Source organism: Rhinolophus sinicus, linkage group LG10, assembly GCF_036562045.2.
Source record: "Rhinolophus sinicus isolate RSC01 linkage group LG10, ASM3656204v1, whole genome shotgun sequence".
Classification (NCBI taxonomy): Eukaryota; Metazoa; Chordata; class Mammalia; order Chiroptera; family Rhinolophidae; genus Rhinolophus; species Rhinolophus sinicus.
This window is the reverse complement of record NC_133759.1, coordinates 102,190,837-102,203,544: the sequence shown is the minus strand read 5'-3', so window position 1 is coordinate 102,203,544 and position 12,708 is coordinate 102,190,837. Positions and strand designations below refer to the sequence as shown.

The 12,708-nt window shown below is 51.6% G+C and overlaps 1 protein-coding gene across 1 annotated transcript in view; it reads right to left on the bottom strand.

The window, feature by feature from the left end:
* Positions 1-12,708, bottom strand: part of WWC1 (WW and C2 domain containing 1) — a 124,502-nt gene that overhangs the window by 28,955 nt on the left and 82,839 nt on the right. Inside the window, exons 8-11 of the mRNA XM_074313878.1 lie at positions 11,629-11,702; positions 7,745-7,987; positions 2,653-2,742; positions 1,259-1,794 (exon numbers count right to left, since the gene is read on the bottom strand). Coding sequence (XP_074169979.1) covers positions 1,259-1,794; positions 2,653-2,742; positions 7,745-7,987; positions 11,629-11,702 — 943 coding nt within the window. The remainder of the gene's footprint in view (positions 1-1,258; positions 1,795-2,652; positions 2,743-7,744; positions 7,988-11,628; positions 11,703-12,708) is intronic.

Below are 12,708 nucleotides of genomic sequence, written 5' to 3'. Positions count from 1 at the left end.
AGGAAGGCCCAGGAACCCCAGGGGAGCTTACTGAGCACCTTGCTCAGTCCCGACCTTCACTCCCAGGGCCAGATGGATGTGGTGGGGCCAGCGAGGACCAGAGTGTCTCAGGTACGAACACACTGAGCTATTGAGCATCCTAAGAGGAGCGTGGTGAGTGACGACAAAGAGGGTGGGCTCCAATCCTTGCTTTCCCACTTGCTCACTAGGGGACCTAAGGCAAATGATGTCCCATTTCTGAACCCCCGTTTCCTCACCCGTGAAACGGGCACAACAGACGTAACCAAAGGCACCTGTATAACGCACACTGCTCACCATGTAATGTGCCCCAGGAAAGGTTAACTAGTAGGCTTTAGGATGTGGTTGTTAAGAGAGGTTTTCTCTCAGGAAGTCTCAGTGGTCACCACCAGCATCGTCACCTTTTTGGAAGATTATTACTTGAATCTCAATCCACATCAGAATGGTCCTTCTGACCCCATGCAGAACGGGAGTCAGATCATTCCCTGGCCTCAAACAGTCACATGCGTCCCCATGCCAGGAGGTCAGAACCCAAAGTCCTCACCACAGGCCTTATGTGACCCAGGCTCTGCCTGAGTTTCCAGCCCTGTTGGTGACCCCCTACCTCTGGCTCCTTTTGCAGCCCCTTGCTCCACCTCAGAGATCTTGCTCTTGCTTTTCCCAAGGCTGGCTCCTTCTCACTGCTGAAGCCTCCCTTCAAATGTCCCCTTCCTTCCCAACCCAATCTGAACGGGCAGGCCCACCCTAACCTGAAAGGCTCTACCATATCCTGTTCTATTTTCTTCCCAGTGCTTTGATTGGTCTGGTTGGACAGTTACTGTCTGTGCCTCCATTTGCACATATGCTTCATGGGGACAGGCACCTGCCCTCAGCACTGTATCCTGATGATTAACTAGTGCCTGGGACACGGCCTATTTGGTGACTGAATGAATGAACCATGTCCATCCATTAGCACAGGACCTGGCATTTAATTTAAGTAGGTACTGAATAATAATTATCTGTGGAACGAATGAATCCACCACAGAAAAACCCTTCCTCTGCCCAGGACCTGGGAACATAGTGAACACATAATAAATACCCACTGAACGAATAAACAACGCAATACACCACGTCAAGATCTGGCACACAGAAAGCAGTCAGTGATGGCCATAAGGATCCCTGGGCCCCGAGCTCAGGCCTGGGCTCAGCCCACCTTCCGCCCTCCTCGGGGTTCCCACCCTTCGGGGGTGGCGCTCTCTACCTTGGCCCAACGGCTTGTCCTCTGTCCCCGGTTCCTCCAGCGGGTACTTCTCCCGGGAACTGCTACCAAGGCTCAGTTCGCAAAGAGCGGCACTCAGCTCCGGGTCCTCAAACTCCAGGGGGCCCAGGAAGGCGTCTCCAGCCAAGAGGGGGTCAGCGATGAGAGGGGAGCAGGGCGGGGATGGGGAGGACAGGGAGGAGCGAGGTGACAGGGAGGTCATGGACTTCGGGGTGCCCGACAGGGAGCGCAGGGCCTGCAGGCGGCCGCCCCCCTCTGCCTTCTGAGTCTTGGCCACCTCGTCCTCGTGGATGGTGGTGATGCAGCCCGACGGCCGGAAGCCCGTGGCCCCCTCCAGGAGTAGGAACTCCACCTTGCTCTGCAGTTCCGAGTCCAGCTGCTCGAACGGGTCATAGTAGAGGTCAGTGAAGCTGGCCGAGGTGGAGGAGTCCAGGCTGGAGGCCGCCAGGGAGCCCCGGCTGGAGGTGAGGGATCCGGGGCTGCTGCCCGAGGACAGAGACTGCATGCTGCTCGAGAGGCTGGGGACGGGGAGAAAGGAGGCTGAGGACACACAGGGCGGCTGGGCCACCGGGAACGTCCCGCCTGGCTCTGCAAAGCACCACAGGCACTTAGAACACATCACCTCACTGGGCTCTCCTGACAGTCTCCAGGGGAGACCATGCACCCCCATTTCATTAAAGAGGAATCTGATACCCCGAAACGGCCACATAATCAGAAGGTGGCAGACACGGGATTCAAACCCAAGCCGACTGCCTTAAAAAGCCATTTTCCTCTCTGTCTCTCTGTTTCCCAGACCTCCACTGGCTGCATTCCATTTTCACGATAGTTCTCCATAGTTGAATCGAGTCCAAAATAATACTTCTGAATATTTCTCTTCAAATCAACTCAGTTTTTTATGCTTTAATACATTTATCTTAAAAGGAAACTTTCTATCCTAAGCTTCATTTGAAAAGCAGTATCACTTACTACAGATAGAAGGCAACTGTTACAAATATCTGACAGAAACAAAATGGGATGAAATTCCAGGGACACACTGTGCCCACCAGGCCCAGGCCCAGGCCCAAGGCCCACTCTGTGCACTGTGGATGTCAGTTGGCAGGTATTAGAGACGTGAATGAGACACAGCAGCGCCTGACTGGGCCTTGGTCCTCTTTTGTCAGAAGGACTGGGGGCTGTAGGCTGGAGAGGTGATGTGCCCTGCCCTCGCCACGTCAGGCCCAGCCTGAGTCTGCCAGGTGAACCCCCACCTGCTGTGCTTCTACGTGTGCACACGGGCCCCAGAGGACACATACAGGGCAGAGCCTGGGCGGGGCCACCTCGGGACGCCTGCATCTGGCCAGCCCCAGGGGGGCAGTCCCTCACTGCCCACCACTCACCTTTTCAGCTGGAAGTGCAGAGCTGCCACCTGCCGAGTGGCTTCCTCCAGTTCTCTCACCAGCTGGCTCCTCTTACTGTTTAACTTTAACCTAAAGGGAGAGACGTCATGAGGTGGGAGCCCCAAGGAATCCAGCCTCTATCTCCCTGAAAGAGGAATTACAGGTAGACCCACAGACACAAGAACTTTCTGGAAGCATTTTACTCTGCTATTTGGGGAGATGTGGCCTCCACATAGAATCCTATAAGAACTCCTAGATCATTCATCACCTACTATATACCAGGTGCTGTGCTTGGAAACGTATGCCATTGCCTCCGTTCACGTGTACAATATACCTGCGTGGTCAGAATGGCTTTTACCACTTTCCACACAAGGAAATTGAGGTTCTTAGAGTTAAATAATTTAGTTAAAGCTACGGATTTAGTGGCAGAATTAGGATTCCACCCAACCCTCCCTCCCTCCTCTTCCCTCTTGTTTCTCCCTTCCTCCCATCCATCTATCCACCCCCCCCACCCACTCGTAGAATGCCCATCTTATACTGGCACTGGAGATGGTGCTGTGAGCAAGACAGAAGTTGTCTCTGCTCTCATGGGGCTTACCTTCTACTGGGGAGGGTTGGGGGAGCACAGATATTAAGAAACACTCAAATATCTAATATCTCATTAAAACACTGTGTGACAAGGTCCATGAGGGAAAAGTACAGAATGACAGAAAAGAACATGAGTCCCGAGAGACCTGCCTTCGACGGGCAGGTGAGCCTCTCTGAGCACGTGATTCTGTGGTTGAACCTGCGGGTGTGGCCCAGATGTGTGCTCTCCTCAGCTCCCGGGACCCACAGCTGGACCACCCTCCTAGCCTCCTTTGCAGCTGGCTGGGTGGGGTACGTGACCAAGTTCTGGCCAATAGGATGTGAGAGACGTCATGAGCATCAGGCTGGTGTGGTTTAGAGAGGTGGCTGGGTCTTCTCCACTATCCCTTGGAGGACTCTTTTGGCTCCAAAGGGGAGGGGCCGCAAGACGAGAAGAGTCTGGGTCCTAGAATGACCAACCACACAGAAGGCTGCCTGTCAGCCAGGAATATCCACCTGGAGGTTACGTAGGGAAGAAATAAACTTCTACTGGGTTAGGCCACAGAGACTTGGGGGTTGTTTCTTAACAGCAGTTGGCTTTCTCTGATTAGTAAAAAAATTTAAGCTGATATAAAGGATGGACAGCAGCTGGCCAGGAAAAGTGCAGTGGAAAGAACATTCCAAGCAGGGAATTTCAGTAGAGGCCTCTTTCATTTTCAAGTGCAGATAATGGGCTGGAGGCTGTGGGCTAATGACAGGTGGCTGCAATGCTGTGATTCAGATGGTGTGGACTGAGGTGGCTCTGGAGGAGACAAAAGAGCGCATGGGGGGCAAGGGAGTTAATGAGGAAGAGGCAGGTGAGTTTTAGGCACACTAGGTCTAGGAGCTGCTGCACCGACTGGGCACTGCAAGGATCTGTGCCCTCCCGCCACTGAACCCCCAGCAAGGCGCCCACCACATGGACCTCTGCTCAACAAGTAACTGCCGGAGGCAGGACTTTTCCCCAGTTGAAGCAGGCCAAGTTCATTTGCTCTGCTGGACCTGGACCTCCAATCTCCCATGCACAGATGTACTCCACAGTTGGCCTCTTGGATGATGGCCCCCTAGCCATCCTGCTGGAAGGGGACTGGCTGACCTGGTGCTCCCAAAGCACAGCCAACCCAGCGTAGGGCCTGGGAGAAAGAGTTCATTTCCATAGAAAAGCCTAACCACACCCTCCCTCCAGCAACCACAGGCCCTGCAGTGAAGACCAGACCTGGCTCTGGAACAACTGAGAAGTGGTGAGGGATGGGCGGGGCCTGGTACTGGGCAACTAGACTTGTGAAATTCCAGAAACGGCACCTGGAGCAGTGGGCAGAGCAGCCTCAGCACGGTCCTGGGCCAGCTCAATCCCTGGGACTGTTCTTCCAGAGTCCTCTCAGGGGCGGGACAGGAGCAGACAGGCAGATGGAGCCCATAGTGAACAAAATCCTTGACTCTCCACGGAACGGACAGGACTATGGACTCTCCTGACCCTCCATGAGAGCAAAGCACTGAGGCGGTGTGAGCTCTGGGGCTCACCACCGCTGCCTCCGTTTTCCTCTTCCCTGGGAGCAAACCATAGAGGTGTGTCCCAGGTGTAAAGGCAGGTCCACACTGGAGCCCCCAACAGGATGCTGAGGGCCCTGGGAGTCAGGTGGCCTTGACTTGCTGAGCACGGGGTGTGGCCACCGGCAGCAACAGGCAGGTGCTGAGGCCTCCTCCCCAGGTCAGGTGGCATTTGTGTGTGATGCCTGGCACAGGCTGGGAGGCCAAAAACACATCAAGCGTAGAAGGCAGAGGATCCAGAAGGTGGGGCTGGACTCCCCACAAGCTTAGCTCAGCACCTGGGGTGCTGGTTAAAAATGCAAGAGCCTGGGAAACCGGTCCCTAGGGTGAAACCAGGGAGTCCACGCTCTGACAAGCACCGGCCTGACTGCAGGGCAGCGCTCGGCAGTGGTGGGGAGGGCCCCCGGGAAGGGCGGGGACGCAGGGGAGGATGAGAGGTGTCGGGATGTCTACAGTGCTGACTGGTTTGTGAGTGGGGTTTGGCACGCTCAGTCATGTGGCTTTCAGGAGGCGTCTAGCCCTGTCCTCAAAGGCACCTTGAGTGGAGAGGCCGGTGTGTGAAGGTGAGGAGCGCAACACTCTCATTTTGAAAGAGAAAGAGAGAGAAAAGAGGAGTGGGCAGCAAGCAGCCTAAAGCAAATACGGGCTCCAGAGCCAGTGAGTCTGCGTTCTAATCCCAACTCTGCCACGTGGGGATGTTGGGTGAGCCTCAGTTTCCTCATCTATAAAATGGAGATTAACCTCAAGGTGGCTGGGAAGTTTCAATGAGATGATACAGGTTATTACAGGGTCTGCCATAATGGTATGTTTTGCAGGTACCAGGGAAGAGCCTCAATTCATAATCTGATCCAACCACCTGCCTTCAGACTATATAGGTATTCAATGTAATTTCCTGTTTTTGTTCTTTTCCCTATTAGGCAACTGAAGTCCATAGGGGTCAATGACCTGTTCAAGGTCAGCAGTGGGCAGGAGACCTCTTTTGATCCACAAGGAGTGAGGCTGCCATGAGTCTGATTCTCTTTAGCAGCTGGCTGTGAGCATGATCAACAGCTAAGCGCTTCCCAGTGGCAGCTGTAAGTTCTGGGAACAAGGGAGGGACCCAGAGGACTTGTAGACAGACCAGGATATGCAGGCAGAGACCTGGTGAGGTCTGCCCAAGCCGACACACCACTTATTCTTTCAACTAACACTAAAGGCACGAGAGTGTAGACACACGGGCCTTGTCCCCAAGGCACACAGTCTGAGGGAAAGCAGGACAGAGAGTCTTGGCGCTAAAGGAGATTTCTAGAAAGTGCTTCCAAAACACCAGTTACTAAAGCCCTATCCTTCTCCTCCTCCCACCTGCCTCGTGGTGGGTCAGTGTGAATCAGCCGCCCCTCCCAGGGGAGGATACAGGAGGAAAGTGACCTGTCCCCAGCAACAACCCTCACAAATGGCTTGGTGGGGAGAGAGCCCCCGCTATTGACTGGTCAATGGACTCTTTGATGTTTTACAAGAGGCCAGGCAGAGGTTGGTCAGCTTGATCCATCTCGGCACCCCACCGTGTGCAAATGGCGCTTACTCAGTTGCTAGAATGGGATTGCCAGCTGGGTGCCTTAGAGTTCATAGGCTCCCTGAAGGTGTCTTAGGACCCACCCTGGGGTGAGGTGACACAGAGAGAGCATATCCAGGCACCTAGGCCTCCCGCCTGCTTCCACTGGGACACAGGCAAGTTTACTGCTTTATACACTGGGCTTCAACCTCTGATTTCACCATGGAGAGGAATTCCCTTGCCCCCAAACATACACAGATGCGCGTGCGCACTTGAAAATCACTGTCTTCAGATCTAGGTTCCTTAAGGGCAGGGATCCTGCTCCATAAAGTCTGCTGCCAGGAAAAGTGAAAACAACTAGATTTTAAAGCATCAGGGCAGGGATCGTGACTTATTCATTTCTGAATCCTCCGAATTGCCCTGCACACAGACAATGTACAACAAAACGTTTCTTCGATGAGTGAATAAACACTGGGCTGATGGACAGAATGAATGAATGAGTGAATGAATGAACGGGAAGCTGAGGATTACACCACCTCCTGTGAACACGGGGTTGTGCTCTGTGTAATGTGGGTGCTGAGGTTGGTGGGACACTGAAGGAAATAAAGTCTCTAAACCAGAGAATGTAAACCAGTGTGGCTTTCAGGTTAAAACAAACCCACCGATGAAGCTGATTTCGCTTTTATAGCATTTAAAAGAAAAATTTGGATTCGTTGCCAATATTTAACAAAACAATCCAAACAATGTTTTTCTTGAGATACGGCCTCTGGCGGCCTGGGCCCTGCTCTCCCACTCACTGGGGGCGCCCATGTTAGACAAATGGGGTGTCCCCACTCCAGTCTGACTTGGCCCACGGCCAGGTGGCCCTCTAGCATTTATGTCATCTGCTTGACCCCAATAAGCATCTCAGTTTACAACTTCCATCGAAATCTAAAAGTGTTTTACAAACCAAAAATTGCAACTCCTTAGCGTGTGGCCTGCAATCAATTTAGTGGGTCATGACTAGCATAAAAAGAAATGCAAAATGAGAGCGAAAACATCCGAGGGCCGCCACACAAAGGGAAAAGTATGCACTGTTTTGTGAAACTTTTGTATAAATTGAGTCACTGTCACAAAGTAGGAAAACGACTGCTCTAAATTCTACAGTTACATGGTTTACCTCAGTCAGAAGATAGTTTCTGAAAACCCGCACCTGAGTGGACCCTTTCGGTAATGAGACCCCGTGTGTAAAATCCTGGGGTAGACGCATGGTGACTCATGTCCCCCGATTTGCCACTTTGGAAAGTGCTCTAAACTGAGCGCTCTCAGGGTGGAGCCCAAGCGTCACAGGTGGTCCCCCCCCCTTCTCCGTGCTGGGGGCTGGAGGACTGACCACCAGGCCCCCTCCCGGGTCCAGCCCAGCCGCACCTTTCCGTCAGCGCCTTGCTCTGGGTGTCGCGGGCGGCCTGCAGGTCCTTTTCCAGCCGCTTCCGGGCCATCTCCAGCTGCTCCACTTCCCCCTGGGACCACTTCCGGGGGCTGATAAAGTGCATCTCCTTCAGCAGCTCCTCCTTCTCATTGATGAGGATCAGCCGGTCCCTCTCCGAGTCCAGCACGCCAGGCCAGGCCTCACTGTCCAGCTTGGCCAGCTGGATCTTCAGGTTGGCGATCCTGTGGGCCGAGAAGGTGAGGGTGACGCGTGTGCCCATGGCACTGCAGGACCAGGGTACCAGGCTGCATGGCCAAGATCCTGAGGGACCAGGAGCCATGACAGCCTCGGTGTAACCTGACAGTTACTGATTTCCTTTGGATCCGTGTGGCATCTCAAGGAACATACTGTTATCTAACAAACCCATGTGGTACCTGCCACGTGCCAACAGTGAGTACACTCTGCAGGGACAGGGGAGACACATAAACCAGGCCATGACCTTGCCTTGAGGGACACTGAGCCTGACAGAATAGAAAGACTCATCACTAGGCAATAGCCTCTTCCCACTCGCGCTGTGACCTTGGGCAAGTCGTGCCATCTCTCTGAAGGGAGTCACACAAGCTCTTTCCTCCTGGGTTGAAGGTGAAGGCTTAATGACAAAATCCGCAAGTGCTCAGAGCACAATACTTGGCACATGGTAAACACTCAATAAATGTTTCTGCTGCCTCTGCTGTTATCACCTGGTTTGACCATTTATTAGGTATTAACATCGGGCAAACCCCATGAGCCTCATAGGTTAAAAAAACAATTGTTCACGCTTCAGAATTGTGAAAATGAGCCACTGTCAGGCACACAACAGCTGCTAAACCGGTGGCAGTCATGGGCCCACTGCAACGACAGCACACACTACAACTGCTAACCAGGTGTCCCCAGTTCAGAGTGGTGGCAGCAGTATGAACCACTGCAGATTTGGGGCCAGAGGCCTTGAGTTCGAGTCCTGGCTCTGGCCTTCGTGACAAAAGGGAACTCTGGTTAAGAAATCATTTTGGCATCATGGGCTCCTCGTACAGTGCCTGGTACACTGCAGGCACTTAAACGATATTAAAGGAGGGAGCTGGAAACCCTATCCTTCAACTGCTTTGACCCTCAATATCGTCATCTGTAAGGTGGGCATAATAATGGTACCTGTGAGATGGGTTATGAGGACCAGTGAGAACCTTACCATTAAGAGCTCTTTATCCACTGCCAAGTGCTTTTAGGTATCAGGTAGGGGTATGGTTGGGCCAAATTAAAAGCCGTAGTATAATTAAGAGTACTAACACAAGTATCTCAAAGCAATCATGTGGTCCTTTAGGATTCAGTCTTTGCAAAGTGCTTTCGATGACCATGTCCTAGCCTCAGCCTGCCCTCGAGGGGTGGATGACACTTGGTGGTTAACCCTTTCAGGCGGATGTCCAGAAAGGACCTGGCTCACTCAAGACTGCAACTCTTCAGCATGCCCAATAGTTGTCGAGAGCCCATCCGCTGGACTCCCACTTTGATCCTGTGTGCCAACAACGTGGCCCAACTCTCAGTTTAAGAACACACTGTTGGACACAAGATCTCCAGGTCGTGTAGTGAAAATTCCATACAGAGAGACACACCTAGGTCTGTTCATTCCCCAGCCAAGTGTCTCAGCAGGGATTCTTAGAGTTAATTAATGCGGATTCCATTTTCACATATACAGCAATCCATCAAGACTGGCTTTGGAACAACTTCGTAGCTGCTGTTCTCCGGCTGCTTTGAGACTAGAGCGGTATGGCCGGATCTGGCAGGGGCCCCACTACGCGTGGGACATTGAAGGGGTGATTGATGCTTTCTTGGATGTTCTCTCTAGTGGCACTGTCCCTATGCCAGTGCTCCTTAAACTCAGGGCCATCTATCCTTTGGAGAATCTGATGAAAACTACTAGACTCACTCCCTAGAAATGCATATGTGACAAAGCTTGGCCTACACTGACCAGACTTTGCATGACAGCCATCTGCTCTCCTTCCATCAGGTCCTGCAGCCTCTGTGTCCCATTCAGCAGGCTGCTCTGTCTCTTACACTTAAACTAGCTTTGGGGGTGGGGGTGGGGCACACAACGTTGTAAATGCAGATAAGCCAGGATGCCAGGAGATCAGAAGTTGTGATGCAACGTCTCTCAGTGATGAGAAGTGTAAGGGCTCAACCCCAGAGGGAAGATTCCAATCCTTTAGTCTCTCCAGACTGATCCCCTAAGACTGGCATGACTGCCGGCTGGAACAAATCTAGGGTACAGAGTGGCCCCCTTCAGAGGGGACAAAAAGTGGCTGTCCCAGCACCGAAATCCTGTTGTTTTGCTCTACCTCTACGGGGAGCTGAAATAGTGCACAGCATGTTTTTTTCTACCTGACAAGTATCCAATTTTTCCTTCTGTTGCTAATATTCCAAGTTTTCTTTGGGAAATCACTCCTCCCGTATTTTCAGGTCACTTGGTTCCCACAAAGCTGACTTCAATCTCCCTTCTACACAGAGTTGGGCACGGGACCCATGCCTGGACCTGCAGATAATTCTAATTCCCCCCATCCTGCAACAATGACTGGTTTACTCAGAAAAGCTTGTCAGTCTCAGCCCCCACACTTGTTAAAACTGTTGGGAAAGGTAGGCATTCTTTCAGCTGGGGGCTGCTAACCTGGTAGAATGTAAGCAGAGAACTGCTAGGGGTCATCTCGCCACTTTGACAGGAAATCTGTCAACACAAAGGCAAGCAGAGTGGAGAAAGGGAGAGAGACTGAGTCTGTGTGATACCATGTTAGTCCCTGGATCCAGCTGTGCCTGAAGCTAGTTGCCCCAGTACTTTGCAGTTCAAGAAGCCAAGAAATTCCTTTGTTTGCTTCCTCTACTTCCTATCGAATTTCTATCATTGCTGCAAAGGGTTCTGCTGCTCACACCGAGCTGAGAGAGGGGAAGAGCTGGGCGCTGCCACACTCCACCTGGATACTGGCTTAGAAGATCGATGGGCCAGGCAACTTAGCCCAAGGAGGAATGGATGCAACATGCCTGAGTTCATTCACTACCATGGTGCCCTGTAGGGCCTTTCCCAGGAGGCTGGCTCAGTGTATAGCAAGACCATGAACTTGAAGCCAGATCACCCAGGTTCAAATTTGGACTCCACCACCTTAAAAAGTCATGAAACGTTTTGATCGTAACTTTCTGCTCTCTCACATCAAGATGACACGATATAAGCTATGCTACATGGCTGCTTTTAAAATTACATGAGACAATGCACATACAAATGTTTTAGTACAATGCCTGGCCCATAAAAGACGCCCTAAATCCGTCGGCTTTGATTGTTATTTTAATGTTACTTGTGGCAATGGAATGCAACTGCTTAGGATTCTGTGAAGCCACAGAACATGTAAAGTCACTAGGGTCTCCACACAGTTGAAAAGCACAGCTTGCTCCCAGCTGGGCAGGAAACACGAGTGGATAGGATCCATAGTTTTTTAGCCCTGTTGCTAAAACCTCAGTTATGTTCCTTCAAACTAAACTGCATATAGGATCATTGGAAAACCCTGATTATAGAAACTGAGGCCACAAGGGGAAAGATAACTAACTAGGCTTTGAGGTTTACCCAAACTGGCTTCAAAGCATAGCTCTACCCTTTATCTAAGTGTCCCTGGGTCAGTCATTTCCTCTCCCGAGTTTCAGAGAGGATTAAAACATGAAGATTATAATATCTATCTTCATAACCTTTGTAGGACTAAACAAGATGAGGCATGTAAAAAGCCAAGCACAGAGCAGACCCTCCACAATAGTTACTATTATTACTATTATCGCTACTATTGGAACCATCCACCCCCAGCCACCAGCCTCTCATTACCTTCTCTTAGCCTCTTCATATCGAAGGCGCAATCTAACCTTCTCTGCCAACTGATTGTTGCTGCTGCTGCCAAACTGGAGGAAAGAACAAAGTCAGGAATTATATGGCTGGTGTGGCCAGGGCTGAGTGGGATTTCAGGAACTCAGGAGAGACTTGACAGCTTGCGTGGGAAGTAGCTAAGAACAGCCCCCAATTACTGAGCTGGCTGTGAGGATCGCAAGGAAGCGAGTGAGGCAAAAATTCTTTCTTCCAGGCCGTGGGAAGAGCCTCAAACGCAGACTTCGATCCCGTCTAGAAGAAAAGCCGAGGGCCCAGAATATCATCTTGCAGCCACAAATGGCTTGGAGCCCATTCAAACCCCAGAAGCATGGAGGACAGCTGGTCAGGAGGAAATCGGGACAGCCAATATACAAGAAAGCCATTCTGTGGGCACTGGGGAGGCTCAACTGAAAACTCAGGAGGCTGCAGGCAGGAGCAAAACACTGGGTGAGCGAGGAAAAGATCCTAGAAGTGGAAGGAGGCACAAAGTTCCTTCACAAATACTTTGGCCCACAGGTGGCTGAGAGACGGACACATGGGTGGCGTGGGAGCGGAGGGGGCAGCCCTGTGGGCCATGCCAATCTGACAAGAGCAGCAAGAAGCTGCAAGGCTCACCCAGTCAGACGTAGATAGAGCTTCTCTTCACAAGTGGGAACACAACTATAGAAATCAGATAGAAATAGCATTTTAGCCATGGAGGCTGGGAGGACAGTTTGTTCAATGTCACCTGCTCTAGGAAACAAAAGCTCTCCAAAAACAATGGCTTGCCACACGTTGGTCCTACTCTTGCTTCCTTGAGCTACGTCTGGACAGACTTGCCCTATTTAATTTTATGACGCGACTGAGCTTTTGAACTGGGGGTTAGGCAGCTGTCTGAAAGCTGCAGCATTGTTTCGGGAGGAAAATATCTTCTGTTTTCCAGCTACTGAAAGAAAAACAGAACGCTGCTGCCAAATGGTATGAAGGAAACCAGAGAAAGACCCTTGGTCCTTCAAGAACACTTTCTGTGCAGTATCTAGAGACACAAGCACATGGCCAGGC